The 17,007-nt window shown below is 36.7% G+C and overlaps 1 protein-coding gene across 2 annotated transcripts in view; it reads left to right on the forward strand.

Moving 5' to 3' along the window:
- Positions 1–17,007, forward strand: part of LOC133664395 (collagen alpha-1(IV) chain-like) — a 154,084-nt gene that overhangs the window by 119,668 nt on the left and 17,409 nt on the right. For both annotated transcript variants that reach the window (XM_062068974.1, XM_062068975.1), the window contains 10 exons: positions 13,981–14,034; positions 15,810–15,899; positions 15,978–16,022; positions 16,106–16,150; positions 16,237–16,299; positions 16,394–16,447; positions 16,548–16,574; positions 16,662–16,736; positions 16,798–16,860; positions 16,936–16,971. In XM_062068974.1, the coding sequence (XP_061924958.1) occupies positions 13,981–14,034; positions 15,810–15,899; positions 15,978–16,022; positions 16,106–16,150; positions 16,237–16,299; positions 16,394–16,447; positions 16,548–16,574; positions 16,662–16,736; positions 16,798–16,860; positions 16,936–16,971 (552 nt within the window). The remainder of the gene's footprint in view (positions 1–13,980; positions 14,035–15,809; positions 15,900–15,977; positions 16,023–16,105; positions 16,151–16,236; positions 16,300–16,393; positions 16,448–16,547; positions 16,575–16,661; positions 16,737–16,797; positions 16,861–16,935; positions 16,972–17,007) is intronic.

Raw genomic sequence — 17,007 nt, forward strand, 5'->3', positions numbered from 1 at the left:
TGAACTTGGTTTAAAACAGGAGTGTCCAAACTTTTTCAAACAAGGGCCGCTTAGGGAAAAATCAAAGCATGCAGGGGCCATTTTTCTATGTTCTATTCTGTAAAAATAAAAAATTAAAACATAAATGATGAATATTTAAATATATAACTTTTATCAGCTTTGTAGTATAGATTCAGTGGTCCCCAACCACCGGGCCGCGGCCCGGTTCCGGTCCGTGGATCGATTGGTACCGGGCCGCACAAGAAATAAAAAAAAATTAAAAAATATATATACTGTATATATTTATTTTAATTAAATTAACATAAACACAAGATACACTTACAATTAGTGCACTAACCCAAAAAAACCTCCCTCCCCCATTTACACTCATTCACACAAAAGGGTTGTTTCTTTCTGTTATTAATATTTCTGGTTCCTACATTATATATCAATATAGATCAATACAGTCTGCAGGGATACAGTCCGTAAGCACGCATGATTGTGTTCTTTAATGAAAAAAAATAAATAATAATTTTTATTTTTATGTTTATTTTTTTAAATCCCCACCACAAATTTGTCCCACCCAAGGGACAATTTTTCAAGCGTTGACCGGTCCACAGTTACAAAAAGGTTGGGGACCACTGGTATAGATGACATTACAGTATTATTCATATAAAATATGGCCGATACCGATATTAATCCGATACGATATCAGCAGAAATTTGTATATATTTTTATTAATTTGTAGTGTGGAATTTTAGAAAAGGTTTGATCAAGTGAAATTAGTCAAACATTGAACAATGGTAGGCCTGAAAAACACTATCCGATGTATTATTAACCGTCTGGAATGGACTTATGTTGTCTTTAAATTCAAGTGGAGTGATCACAATAACCAAGCACATGACGTAGTGAGTGGAGTGATGTGGACACGTTTGTTACTGGACACAATTTTAGTACGCTGCTGCCTTGGAGACTTTGTATGTGTAAGTAATATTATTTGATATTTGTATGTACTGACTAATTTTGTGTTTAAGACCGCAATATTGTTCAATCAAGGACACGTATTATATCTATATTTAGCTTGCGCTGATACGATACTTGTTATTTTGCTTATATCGGATCGGGACACACCAGTTAATTAAGTAGTATGAAATATTCAGCTTTTTCTTACTACATTATGTCTTTTTGATATTTGTTGAACTTAAACAATATTCTGTGTATTAACAAAACTTGAGGTGTGGATCGCAAATGGCCACACTTTAGACACCCCTGATTTAGAGTGTTTTTTTTAGCTTTTTACAGGTGTGTCCAGGATTTGTTTTTTTTGTGTGGAACGACAAGTTGTTTGGCGCCACCTGTCGGTTTGCATGCACACGTCTTTCGAGCCTTTTTGTTTGACATTTTACCATTCTGTTTAACCTCTAAAGTCTTGTGACTCAAACTGACGTCACCCACGTCTTGACATCATCTGTTTCGCAACATCCTCCGCACACGTTCGCACTGTTTACAGAAACATTCCTGGCGGGAGGCTCGCTTTCCAAGTATGGCCAGAAATTTGCCCCCGCGGTCGTCTCTATCTCTCTCCCTTCATACCCATCCTGTCAGTACCAGAGAAGGTCAGGAATGTCCGGGCAGTACCTGACTCCTACCAGGCGTAAATATCCATGTTCATGAATGCTGGATTAATGCTATGGAAGCCATGATGTACGGTTAGTCTTTACGGGGGGATTATTGAAAGGCAAACACGACTTTTGGCAATATAGTGTATAACAAGCTTGATGGTCCGTAAAGGAGTGTTGTGACCGCCATGTCGTCTGAGGAGGATTGGACTGCAAAGGGAAACGGGAGCTTGGACCTCCCAAGAGGTTACAGATGTGAACATTTGAGGTTACGCTCAATTTAGTGATGATTACACAAAACTTCACCACTGCTACTTAACGCTAACATTTGGCCAGAGGCTATTACGATCAATTAGTGGTTGAAGTCGACCGGAAAATTCCAACAACAATGTATGACGATTCAGAACGACTGTATTAAGGAAGCCAAGCAAGAGATAAAGATTATGCGGTGTAAATGGCCTCTTATTGATGCAACATCCTATTCATTAAAACAGATGGTTTAAAACGCTTTAAAATATACCTTTTGGGAGCTAGTCAAACAAAACAGTTAAATAAACAACAACTATATTTGTGACTGTTACGTTCTGTCGGTCTGCAGAGACAGGAGAGGGCGTGCCGGTAGGAATTCATTTGGTAACCAAAGACAAAGTAATGGTGCAGAGGGGGAGTGCACAGGAAACACAATAGCAAACAACTGACAGTTATCCAACACTGTCTGCAGGACAGGCTGGCATGTAAAGAAGCCTGATTGGCAACCGGGAACAGGTGTGCCCAGATTGCCAATCGGGGACAGGCGAGGGGAGTGGTGGAGCCAGACAGGAAGTGCAACTAAAATAAGAGCGCTGGAAGTGAAATACAGAAATAAGGAAATATACAAAATAAAGTCCAAAACGTCTTTGAATCTCAGCAAAACTAAAATAATGCTATTCGGTAACAGTAGAAGAGAAAGACAAACACGAATAGAAATAGACAGAGTAGACATTGAAAGGGTAAAATAAATAACATTTTTGGGTTTGATAATAGCTGATCAAATTAACTGGAAATCTCATGTAAAAAAATTACAACATGAAGTAGCAAGAAACACATCAATAATGGATAAGGCAAAATTACAAAAATTACTTCATATTCTCTACTGCTCGCTAGAGTTACCATATCTGAGTTTATTGTGTCGAAATATGGGGCAATATTTTTTAAAAGTACACTTCATTCACTAATGGTGTTTACAAAACAGATCAGATAGGATAATACATCATGTTGAACACTCAAACCTTTTATTCATTGAATCAAAAATATTGAAATCCAACGATTTGGTGAATTTGCAAAAAGATGAAATGATGTACGTTTGTACAAAGCAAACTATAAACTGCTAAGAATGTACAAGAAGTCTTTTCAACAAAAGAGGAGAAATAAAACCTTAGATAAAAATCGAATTAAAACATTTGTATGCACATACAACACTTAAAACATTTAGTATAACAGTATGTGGGATTAAATTAAGGAATGGATTCGATCCGATTCCAATTCTCGAATCAAACCGATTGTTGCAATGTATTATTTGGTATAATTATAATAAAACATTTTCAAAACCGGTAACCTCCTTTTTCTTAAAAAGAAAAAAAAAAGTACAAAAATATATATATTTGAAAATTATGAATGCATTCGTAATCTGAAAAAATAACCATCACGATTCGGATGTTAATCTATCTTTTGAGAACTCCTAAAGAATAAATTAACCATCTACAATGTTGTGCGTTAAAAATGTCATTTTATAAAAATGTTCACAGCTGTACAAGTGTAAAAATAAGGGAACCACTGGTATTATTGAAATGCAACAGCAATAAAACAATTTTTTTTACAATTATTAAAAAAAAGTTGGCCACTGTTCATTTTAAACGTCTAAATAAGGCGAATTTCGAGGATTACATGTCACAAATCAAATTTGATAACATTTTTAATTGGTGATTTGAGTTGAGTTGAGTTTGAGTTTATTTGGAACATGCATGCATACAACAAGATACATCACAATTTCCAGTTTCTCTTTTCAACATGTTCGAAAAGGAGTAGGAAGAAGCAGAGCTTATTTAATCATACCCCTTTTCCTTTACATAGCACGGGGGTCGGCAACCCGCGGCTCTAGAGCCGCATGCTGCTCTTTAGCGCCGCCCTAGTGGCTCTCTGGAGCTTTTTCAAAAATGTATGAAAAATGGAAAAAGATGAGGGGGGAAAAAAACATTTTTTGTTTTAATATGGTTTCTGCAGGAGGACAAACATGACACAAACCTCCCTAATTGTTATAAAGCACACTGTTTATATTAAACGTGCTTCACTGATTCAAGTATTTGGCGAGCGCCGTTTTGTCCTACTAATTTTGGTGGTCCTTGAACTCACCGTAGTTTGTTTACATGTATAACTTTCTCCGACTTTCTAGCACGAGTTTTATGCCACTTCTTTTTCTGTCTCATTTTGTCCACCAAACTTTTAAGGTTGTGCGTGAATGCACAAAGGTGAGTTTTGTTGATGTTATTGACTTGTGTGGAGTGCTAATCAGACATATTTGGTCACTGCATGACTGCAAGCTAACCGATGCTAACAACATGCTATTTAGGCTAGCTATATGTACATATTGCATAATTATGCCTCATTTGTAGCTATATTTGAGGTCATTTAGTTTCCCTTAAGTCCTCCTAATGAAATTTATATCTCATGACACACTATCTGTATGTAATATGGCTTTTAATTTTTTGAGGCTCCAGACAGATTTGTGTTTGTATTTTTGTTCCCAATATGGCTCTTTCAACATTTTGGGTTGCCGACCCCTGACATAGCAGTTGCTAAAACATTTGTTCACTTCCTGTTCTCAATTTATTCACAATATACTCCATAAGTAATCACTATAAAAATGAACAAATAATAATTGGTGAAGTAAGTTATATTTCATATGGTGAGATGAGTAACATTATTTTGAGAATGAATGAATGGATTGATGAGATAAATTCAGAATGTTTATCATGGTTCTTCTTCTTTGTACTTTGTAAACACTTTAAGTTTGAAGAGTTTCTTGAAGTGGATCATATTAGTACATTGTTTGATTTCTTTGCTTAATCCATTCCATAATTTAATTTCACATACAGATATACTGAAGGTCTTAAGTGTTGAACGTGCATACAAATGTTTTAAATGACATTTTTCTCTAAGGTTATATTTCTCCTCTTTTGTTGAGAAGAATTGTTGTATATTCTTGGGTAGCAGGTTATAGTTTAGCAGGTTATAGTTTGCTTTGTGTATAATTTTAGCCGATGCAAATTCACTATGTCGTGGAATTTCAGTATTTTTGATTCAATAAATAAATAATTTTTATGTTATCTATATCCAACATTATGTATTATTCTAACTGATTTTTAGTGAATGAAGTGTACCTTTGTAGTTATTTCCCCATATTTCTACACAGTAACTCAGATATGGTAACACTAGCGAGCAGTAGAGAATATGAAGTGATTTTTGGTCTAGAACATGTTTTGCTTTATTCATTATTGACGTGTTTCTTGCTACTTTATGTTGCATATTTTTTGCATTCGATTTCCAGTTCAATTTATCATAAGAGTGTAAAGATACGTTAACCACTGGCAATATCTACGCGTAACAACAACACAACGCTCAGTCTTTAATGGCTATCGCCTAATAAGATGAGAAAATTACCTAATTTTTTAAATCATTCTTTAATGACATAAAGTGTAAAAAGAAGTAAACCACGTCATCTGACCTTGTTTTTGGACGTATTGTAGCCTTGCTGGATGCCCTTCAAGCTTGATGCAAACCTTGTTGCTTGTGTGACAAACTTGAGGGTAGGGCTGGGCGATATATATCTATATACTGGATATATCGCGGGTTTGTCTCTGTGCGATACAGAAAATGACTATATCGTGATATTCGAGTATACGTTCTCACGCAGTTGCTTTTAGCTGCGGGCATTACACTACAGGCGTTTCTCACTCTTTGTTGTCTCTCCTTGTCGCAGAGACATAAAACGAGCGCACCTTCTGCGGTGCGAGTGGTAATACGAGAGAAAGGAGGTGCGAATCTGGTAACAAATGAAGGAATAATTAATTCCCAAGAAAAACAGCACGGGGTCCATGTCGAACAGACAACCGTAATATGTCAAGTTGCTACAAAAAGTAGCAGCACTGCTAATATGTAGCATCATTTGAAAAGTCACCCGCTAGAGAATGAAGAGTGCTTGAAACTCCGCATGTCAACATCTCGGCCGGTGCCACACCCACAAAATGCCCAAGCAACCATTTCCACATCAACACCGTATGAAACAAATAGTCAACAACAGAAGGAGATAACGATTTACCATGAATTGATTAAGTGGACCCCGACTTAAACAAGTTGACAAACTTATTCGGGTTTTACCATTTAGTGGTCAGTTGTACGGAATGTTTACTGAACTGTGCAATCTACTAATAAAAGTTTCAATCAATCAATCAAAAACGTCCGCAGTAACCACATAGCGTAGGACATATACTATTTGATTTCCTATTATGCAGCTCATTTTTATTTGAAAGTTATTGAAATATTTTGTGTGACATCATGCACAAAAATGCACTTTATTAGATTTAAACTATTGTAGTGACATTCTGTACAAAAAGTACACTTTAATTTAGTGTTGTTTTGATATGTCATCTTAGTGAGATCATTCACAAAAGTGCACTTATAGCTTGTTTTAAAATGTCTCTGACAATCTTGCACTTTTTGTTTTGAGATGACATGAATGTCTGTGCCACTGTTTAATAACTGTTTAATAAATAACATTTTGGTCAATTGACTTAGTTGTGATTCCCCTCCCTGCATGAAAGTTTCAAATGAGCATATATTAATGCAGTATGAAGAAGAATGTTTTAATGTAGACTAGGGCTGCAACTAACGATTAATTTGATAGTCGACTAATCTGTCGATTATTACTTCGATTAATCGATTAATAATCTGATAAGAGACAAACTACATTTCTATCCTATCCAGTATTTTATTGAAAAAAAAACAGCATACTGGCACCATACTTATTTTGATTATTGTTTCTCAGCTGTTTGTAAATGTTGCAGTTTATAAATAAAGGTTTATTAAAAGAAAAAAAATAAAAAATAAAATTTAATTACAAAAAAAAATAATAAAAAAAACTCTGCGCAGAGCATAGATCCAACAAATCGATGACTAAATTAATCGGCAACTATTTTAATCGCTTTTAATCGATTTAATCGATTAGTTGTTGCAGCCCTAATGTAGACACATAGAATCATCATACTTCTGTGATTATATGCATCAAGTGTTCATTCAAGGCTAAGGCAAAATATCGAGATACATATCGTGTATCGTGACATGGCCTAAAAATATTGAGATATTAAAAAAAGGCCATATCGCCCAGCCCTACTTGAGGGTCGGCGCGGGAAAAACGCTCCCTGAAAAAGGTTGTAAAGGCAAAGCAGTGAGGCTGCTAGCAAAAGTGGTCTTGTTTGTTTAGTTATCCAGCTACTTCCTGGTTCATGGAGGATGACGTAAAGCGATACCACGGGTGTCTTTGTGTGTCTGTTATGGTGCCTTCACACTCTAACATGCACTCTAACATGCACACTCAAAATATGCCCCTTTTTTCTGATCTGTACCACAATTGAGCACGTATGCATGACATTTAACAGAAGTAGTCTTCTGGGACCCTAAATTCTTGCCAATGGCCCACTTTACAGTGTGCAGCCCGAGTTTGAACCCTGCATATTTGTCTTTTTGTCCAATACCTGTATAGCTCTTAGACAAGCTCCCATAGACGTGTGTTTGCGATGATGTCACTTGCTAGGAGAGTGATGTTCCTGGACATTCCTGACTCATGTGTTCCCTTACACAAATCATCCTTTTGCTACCATGTGTGTAATACAAGCTCATGTCCAAGTTCCAGCAAAACACTGTTTTGTGTTGCATCCAAGGTTACTAGAACACACCTTTCACAGTTCTTAGGACCTGGAGACACGTGAGGCTGCCGACAAGCAATCGCTCACCTCTTCAATCATTCCACAATAGGGTTGTCCCGATACCAATATCTTGGTACCGGTACATTAAACATGTTTATTATTGCAATCAAAGATTAATTTTGTCATAAAATAAGATAGTGAACATACTACCGTATTTTTCGGACTATACGTCGCAGTTTTTTTCATAGTTTGGCCGGGGGTGCGACTTATACTCAGGAGCGACTTATGTGTGAAATGATTAACACATTACCGTAAAATATCAAATAATATTATTAGCTCATTCACGTAAGAGACTAGACGTATAAGATTTAATTGGATTTAGCAATTAGGAGTGACAGATTGTTTGGTAAACGTATAGCATGTTCTATATGTTATAGTTATTTGAATGACTCTTACCATAATATGTTACGTTAACATACCAGGCACGTTCTCAGTTGGTTATTTATGCCTCATATAACGTACACTTATTCAGCCTGTTGTTCACTATTCTTTATTTATTTGAAATTGCCTTTCAAATGTCTATTCCTGGTGTTGGGTTTTATCAAATAAATTTCCCCCAAAAATGCGACTTATATATGTTTTTTTCTTCTTTATTATGCATTTTCGGCAGGTGCGACTTATACTCCGGTGCGACTTATACTCCGAAAAATACGGTAGTCAACTACTCTTTTAGTAGTAAGTAAGCAAACGAAGGCTCCTAAATAGTCTGCTGACGTATGCAGTAACATAGTGGTTAGAGCAGGGGTGTCAAACTCATTTTAAACGGGGGGCCACATGGAGAAAAATCTACTCCCAAGTGGGCCGGACCGGTAAAATCACGGCACGATAACTTAAAAATAAAGACAACTTCAGTGAACAATGGGAGACCGGGCTTTCTGCTCCGCTGCTCCTAGTCTGTGGAACACTCTCCCTGACCACCTGAGGGCACCACAGACTGTGGATGCTTTTAAAAAAGGCTTAAAAACCCTTCTTTTTAAAAAAGCCTTTTTTTTTTTTTTTTTTTAGATATATGCATACTAGTTTTAGCTATTTGGCTGTTCTAGTTTTTATTTATTTTTTATTATCTTTTTATTTTTTCTAATTTATTTATTTATTTTATTTTATTTTTTTAATACACTGTAGCACTTTGAGGTTGTTTACTCTATGTAAAGTGCTTTTTACAAATAAAATCTATTATTATTATTATTATTATTAAAAAAATAATATAAAAACCTAATTACAGGATGTTATTTATGTAGTTTGCTTACATCGTGTGGTATATTTTTTTTATTTTTTTTTTACATATGTAGCATAATCTAGAAAGACACAAATAATTGCTATTGTGACATCTAGTGGACACAATTAAAACAGCAGTTTCTTTCATTCAAAAATTTCGGCTCATTTTTATACTTAGTAAACTCATCCCGCGGGCCGGATAAAACCTGTTCACGGGCCTGATCCGGCCCACGGGCCTTACGTTTGACACCCCTGGGTTAGAGTGTCCGCCCTGAGATCGGTAGGTCGTGAGTTCAAAACCCTGAACGAGTCATACCAAAGACTATAAAAATGGGACCCATTACCTCCCTACTTGGCACTCAGCATCAAGGGTTGGAATTGGGGGTTAAATCACCAAAAATTATTCCCGGGCGCGGCCACCGCTGCTGCTCACTACTCCCCTCACCTCCCAGGGGGTGAGGGGTCAAACGCAGAGGATCATCTCACCACACCTAGTGTGCGTGTGACAATCATTTAATATTTAATATTGTTTCATTTTCCATTCTATTGTTTTGTCAAAATTATGAAGAACAAGCAGTAGAAAATGGATTATCAATCTACTTGTTCATTTAATGTTAATATCTGCTTACTTTCTGTTTTAACATGTTCTATCTACACTTCTGTTAAAATGTAATAAGCACTATTTTCTTTGTTGTTTGGATACTTTACATTAGTTTTAGGTGATACTACACATTTTGGTATCAGTCCAATACCAAGTCGTTACAGGATCATACATTGGTCATAATTAAAGTTCTCCTGTGTCCAGGGACATATTTCCTGACTTTATAAACAATGACAAAAAATGACTTTAAATATTGATGTAATCATTGTAGTATCGACTAGATATGGCTCCTGTACATAGTATCGTAACAATCGATGTGTGTGTATAGATCCACCGATTTGTTTACCTTTTCTGTTAGCTGTTATTGTATCCTCCTATGGTGTGTAGTGAAGCATGTTTAAATATTCCTCGTCCTGCGGCCATATTGACAAGAAACGCACTTATTTAGTCATTATAGGGTATTGTGTGTGGAATTTTGTGGAAAAGGTTTTCGGACGCACTTTATAGGAAAGCCTTCATGTTGACCAGAATACTATTGATTTCCCACACAAATAATTGCACACACAAATACAGTACAATCAGTCAGGCCTCTTCAAATAGCATAATGTTGTATTTTTACTTGATTCGAAACTTAACTTCTTATTACACTTGTATGAATGTTAACATTGCCGGTGCAAATAATGAGGAGAACAGATGTATTCCCTCCACAATGTGTCATGGAAAGGAGTTGGCTTGCACGTTGCAGTGCATTAAATATTACGAAATATTTGTATTTTGATTAATATGGGTTCATAAATTATATTATTTAAAAAATACAGACTCTTTCTGTCTAATAAACGCCTTAGCGTGACATCCTTAAGGGGTGCTCTTCAGCACCTTTCAGGCCCTCCAGATGTGGTTTGCATGTGAGTGATGCTGATGATAGGCTTGCATGTTTAAAAAGAAAAAGAAAAAAGAATCATGATAATCCAACACCAGGAGCAGCTCTTATTGCTGCGGGCCATACGTTTATTTTCATAAAGAAGCACACTTGTGGCTCCCTTTCAGCACAAATCCTCACTTTTGCGTCACGCTAATGTGATGTGAAGCGGGTGCTTGCGCAAAACAAGGTGCGCTGCAGTGAAAGGCGTTTAAAGGGGGAAATGACGCACCTTAGCCAGGCCACATGTGTGAAAGTGGGAGAGGTTCTCATGATGTTCCTACGGTGCACATGTTGCTTCACTTACCAGGTGTGTCGCATGAGGATTGCGTGTAAGAATGAAAAATCAGCATGCAGGTTTCACGCTGAGCTGCTTATTTGTTGCCGCTGTGAGAACGAGCAAGACTTTTCTTGTGGTCTTTTTAGAGCATATCCAGACCCCCGTCCCCCCGTCCCTGCAGCCTCTGACAGGGTTCTGGCTTGGGGCCTTCCACATCAGTCCAGAAACAGCTGCACTATGGAAGGTGGGGAGGGGGTAAGTGTATGGGGAGAGATGCATGCTCCAGGGATTGTCCTCTGGAGACCCCAGAAGAGAGGAAGCAGGGGAGGGAGGTGGGGGGGGGGGGGGGTTCCGGGACCAGCTGTGTCGATGTCCAGCCTGACGTAGTTGAGGCAAATTGGGGAGATTTATCGTAGTTCGCATCATATTACCTTAAAACAGGGGTCGGCAACCCGCGGCTCTAGAGCGGCATGCGGCTCTTTAGCGCCGCCCTAGTGGCTCTCAGGAGCTTTTTTAAAAATGTATGAAAAATGGAAAAAGATGAGGAAAAAAAAAAAGTTTTTGTTTTAATATGGTTTCCGTAGGAGGACAAACATGACGCAAACCTCCCTAATTGTTATAAATCACACTGTTTATATTAAACATGCTTCACTGATTTGAGTATTTGGCGAGCGCCGTTTTGTCCTACTAATTTTGGCGGTCCTTGAACTCACCGTAGTTTGTTTACAAGTATAGCTTTCTCCGACTTTCTCGGACGTGTTTTATGCCACTTCTTTTTCTGTCTCATTCTGTCCACCAAACTTTTAACGTTGTGCATGAATGCACAAAGGTGAGTTTTGTTGATGTTATTGACTTGTGTGGAGTGCTAATCAGACATATTTGGTCACTGCATGACTGCAAGCTAATCGATGCTAACATGCTATTTAGGCTAGCTATATGTACATATTGCATCATTATGCCTCATTTGTAGCTATACTTGAGCTCATTTAGTTTCCTTTAAGTCATCTTAATTCAATTTATATCTCATGACACATGTAATATGGCTTTTAATTTTTTGCGGCTCCAGACAGATTTGTTTTTGTATTTTTGGTCCAATATTGCTCTTTCAACATTTTGGGTTGCCGACCCCTGCCTTAAAACATTGGCTCACGTCAGTAAAAATAATTTGAGCAGGTTTTTAAAATTTTTTTTTTTAAAATTTAGCTTAGTTACTGAACTTTATCAGGTTCACTCAAACAATAGAGATGTATTTTAATAGAATAAACCAGGGGTCCCCAAACTTTTTGACGCCGGGGCTGCATTGGGTTAAAAAATGTTGTCCGGGGGCCGGGCCATGTGTGTGTGTGTGTGTGTGTGTGTGTTTGTGTGTGTGTGTGTGTTTATATACAAATATACAGTCGTGGTCAGAAGTTTACATACACTTGTAAAGAACATAATGTCAGGGCTGTCTTGAGTTTCCAATCATTTCTACAACTCTTATTTTTTTGTGATAGAGTGATTGGTCGCAAAAAACATTCATGAAGTTTGTCCGTGTGTCCAAAAAGATCAATTTTAGTTTCATCTGACCACAGAATTTTCTTCCTGAAGGTCTTATTTTGGTCTATGTGTCCAAACATAAGACCTTCTGGAGGAAAGTTCTGTGGTCAGATGAAACAAAAATTGAGCTGTTTGGCCACAATACCCAGCAATATGTTTGGAGGAGAAAAGGTGAGGCCTTTAATCCCAGGAACACCATACCTACCGTCAAGCATGTTGGTGGTATAGGAAACGGCCAGCCGTCTACTTCTAATGGATTTATTACAATCTTTGTGAGCTGGGTAACGTTTGCTGTGGTCTGGAACAACATGGCACACAAACAACTATCAGAAATGCAGCCAATATTACATACAGATTATGTGTCATGAGACATGCACATATAAATTAAATACACAGAGGACATAAGTAAAATAAATTAACTCAAATATACCTACAAACGAGGCATAATGATGCAATATGTACATACAGCTAGCCTAAATAGCATGTTAGCATCCGTTAGCTTGCTGTCATGCACTGACCAAATATGACTGATTAACAAGTCAATAATATCAACAAAACTCACCTTTGTGCATTCCCGCACAGAATAAAAAGTTTGATGGACAAAATGAGACAAAGAAGGAGTGTCATAAAACATGTCTTTTTGTGGCAGCATCGGCGAAAAGTGTACAATCAATCAAGCATGTAAACAAACTACGATGAGTTCATGGAATGCTGAAAATAGTAGGACAAAACGGCGCTCGCCATACTCTCATCAGTAAAGCATGTTTAATATGAACGCTGGGATTTCTAACAATTCGGAAGGTTTGTGTCATGTTTGTTCTCCTACAGAAACCATACTAAAACAATTTTTTTTATTTTTTTCCCCATCTTTTTTCATTTTTACACATCATTGAAAAAGCTCCAGGGAGCCACTAGGGCGGCGCCAAAGAGCTGTTCCAGAGCCGCGGGTTGCTGTCTAATCTGTCTGGGTAAAATCTGAACGCTATCAGATGAAATATCTAGGAGGAACTGGTTACACTTGGAAATGGCACAAATCTGCAGAAAGTGACCTTTTGGATTGTTTTGAGGTTAAAAGTGTACATAAAAGATGCAGAGTTGCATGTTAACTGAATTTGGCACACAATTTATATTTGTATATCGCGGAATGAGGCTAAATTCCTCAAAAATTGCTGTTTGGCCCGCGGACCATTGGCACATTTTCGCTTTGACCTTGAAGGCAAAATGTTTGGGCACCCCTAGTTTAGATAAATTGATTAGTAAACTCTACATATTTTTTAGTATTTAACATTTCAATCAAAATATCTAAATTGCTTTTTAAAGGCAGATTAAATAAATAAAATATATATATATATTTGTATGTATTTATTGTATTTTATAGATTCCCCTGAGATTGTATCCCATTGGGTGGAGTTTTTTCTTGCTCTGGTGTGGCATCTGAGCCGAGGATGTCGGTGTGGCTTGTGCAGCCCTTTGAGACACTTGTGATTTAGGGCTATATAGATAAACTTTGATTGATCGATTGATTTTTCTTTTGTATTGGCTCTCATTCATTATGCACGTGTACATAATGTTGTGACCAATCATTGTAACCATGGAGATGGCATTACACATATATACATTTGTAATAAGTCTACACACTGTTATGGTATTTTTAAGAAATATTTGTGCAACCCATGTATTAAAACAAAACCGTTTGTGGTATATACAGTGAGCTGTATATTATTCCCTGTATGTTTGCACTGGACTATACTGTATATTGTACTAGCAGCGGAAAACAAAACAATATTAACCTTGCTCTTCCTCTCTTCCCTCAGGGTTGTGGGACATCATGTGGAAAATGTGACTGCAGTGGTGTGAAAGGAGCAAAGGTAAGAAGGACTCCCATCACAATGTTGGTTATGTCCTCTGCAATTTCATGCATACTTTACTGCTGTTTGGCCTTTTTTTTTTTTTTAGCATTTTACATGGCAATAACAACAGATGACAGGTGGGGTCAATTCTGGGTGTCAACATGTTCAAAAAGTCCAAACAGATTTGTTTTAATCTCCCAAAAGTGTTGCTCAATGTGAAGGACGCTACATGATGTTTCCCAGAGCTCAAAGCACAACATTTCAACACGACAGATGCAAATCAGGTGTTTAAGTGTTCTGGGGGATTAAGTTTGATCCAAACATGATCAATTTTCACAGCTCACTGACAGTTTTTTTCCCCTCCCTCTTGGAGAACAAGAAGAGCGCCATCATTGAGAAATGCTTCCCTCTTGTGGCAGTTAGTGGGAACAACACCAGAGTGTTTATTATTTTCTCCTTTATGCCTTTATGTGCTGAATATAAATAGATACGAAGTCTAATATCAAAAATGTATTCATTAATTAAAATGTGGAGGGTGTTTTGGGGCCATAAAAAGTCAATTAAAACAATCAATCAATTACATCCTCCATTTACTGGCAAAATATAAATGTATTATTTAGTAGCGTCTTTATATGTAGATAGACCTCTGAATAACATTAATAATCATAAATGTAGCATATTTTTGAATAGTTTTTAATATTTTAATTTAGTTATTATTTTTTAGACCCATTTTTTGGTTCTCCTTTTGTTGACAATGCATACATACATTTTTTGCTTTTATTTTATTCAGCACTACAAATAGTTTGTTGATTTTTTTGCAATGATTTTGAAACACTTTTTCTTTCACTTTTTTATTGTAAATGTATACACATACTTTTATTATTTTTCTTTGCTGCCACCATTCACTTTTCTGCAATAAAAACTGCATTTGCAGAAGTGTGACGGATAAACAATCATTTTGTTCTATTGTATTTTATTTTTCTATCTAGTTTGGGTTTTTTTCCTTTATTTTGAGGCATGTATTCTTTTACTTTAATTTTTGTGTTATACTATTATTATTTCTTATATTAATATGCTATATTGTCTTTTGTTGACAATGTATACACAAAACATACTAATAATAATATTATTAATAACGTCAATAGTAATATAATTATTCCAGAAGTGTGACAGATAAACAATCATTTTGTTCTGTTGTATTTTATTCTTCTATCTAGTTTTTTTCCCCTTTATTTTGAGGCATGTATTGTTTTACTTTTATTTTTGTGTTTGTATTATATTAATATGCTATGTTGTATTTTGTTGACATTGCATACACAAAACCTAATAATAATAACGTAACCCCGAAAGGGACAAGCGGTAGAAAATGGATGGATGGATAACAAAAATAATTATTATTATAATTTTTATTTTTTTATTAGTATACAGTGCTACTAATAGTTTGCGGATTTAAATTTTTTTTAATTTTGAGACAATTATTTTTCCTTTTTTAACTGTAAATAAATACAAACATTGTTATTATTTATCTATGCTGGTACCATTTATTTTTCTGCAATAACACACTTTCCAATTATTACTTGTATTTCTGTTTTTGTAAATATGTATAAAGACCTTGTAATATTAACTTATTTGCTGATTTATCTTGTGAGATAAATACTTGCTTATTTTATTCCATTGATTTTGTTTATCAATTATTTTACTACTTAAAGTACCTTTTATTTACTACAGTTTGCTATGACAAAAGCTTTAAACATACTACATATTGATTGTCGGATTGAAATTGTTATCCTCAGGGTGAGCGTGGGCTCTCTGGTCTCCAAGGTAATATGGGATTCCCAGGATTGCAAGGACATGAGGGGCCCGCCGGACCGATGGGTCCCAAGGTCAGCATACATGTGTGAACATATTCTCAATCAAATGTATCATCTTCATTCATTTTTGCATGTGACTTTCTCCCCCAGGGAGATCCAGGTCAGTTTGGGGCTCCTGGAATAAAAGGAGTCCGGGTAAGCATCTTGGGGAAAAGACGGCATGTTTTGATTTTGTATTTTTAATCAGAATTAAAACTAGCGTGCTTGTCTTCTTGCAGGGTCCTCCTGGTCTTCCAGGGTTCCCAGGAAACCCAGGTTTACCAGTAAGTTGATATTCCCCCTGTGAATTATTGGTAATTAACATTATTATTATTATTATTACTAAACTTGCTATTCTTCTTCAATTAAGGGGATTAATGGAAACGATGGTGCACCTGGTCCTCACGGTGTTCCAGGATGCAACGGCACTAAAGTAAGCCACTTACTCTGTACTATACAGATAATAAAAACATTGTGGCAGTTAAATGTTTTGTTGTTCTTCATGTAGTAAAAGTTATGTGTTTTAGGGTGATAGAGGGAAAGACGGCATTCCTGGCTTCGATGGTCTGCAAGGACCACCTGTAAGCACTCACACTCATTAATGTACAAGACACATTACATTATTTAACAGCCATTTTGCTACATTCAGTTGCCTTTATGGGCTATTTCCTCTCCTTTCAGGGCACCGCAGGACTTCCTGGAATGAAGGTGCAAGCTGCAATCACATGACACAGATATCAAGCAATCACATATCAACCATATGGATGAGACTTGCTTATCGTATAACTCTTGCAGGGTGATCCAGGTGGTGTGATTGGAATTATTCCCTTGAAAGGAGACAGAGGCTTTCCTGGCACACCTGGAATACCTGTAAGTTATTACTGTTCATGCAATATCACACACATTTTGATCACACAATGTCTTTCTCAAGGGATCCGTTGGACCTTCTGGTCCGACTGGTCCTTCAGGACCTCGGGGATACGTAGGACCCAAAGTGAGTTATTCCGACTTGCTCTTAAATTCACCAAATATGTACACAATTCATACTGGTATTGTTGTATTTCCACAGGGTGATCCCGGCCTACCAGGACTCCCTGGAGAGAAGGTATATTGGAAAGATATGAACAACATACGATGTCAA

This window comes from Entelurus aequoreus, linkage group LG14 (assembly GCF_033978785.1).
Source record: "Entelurus aequoreus isolate RoL-2023_Sb linkage group LG14, RoL_Eaeq_v1.1, whole genome shotgun sequence".
Classification (NCBI taxonomy): domain Eukaryota; kingdom Metazoa; phylum Chordata; class Actinopteri; order Syngnathiformes; family Syngnathidae; genus Entelurus; species Entelurus aequoreus.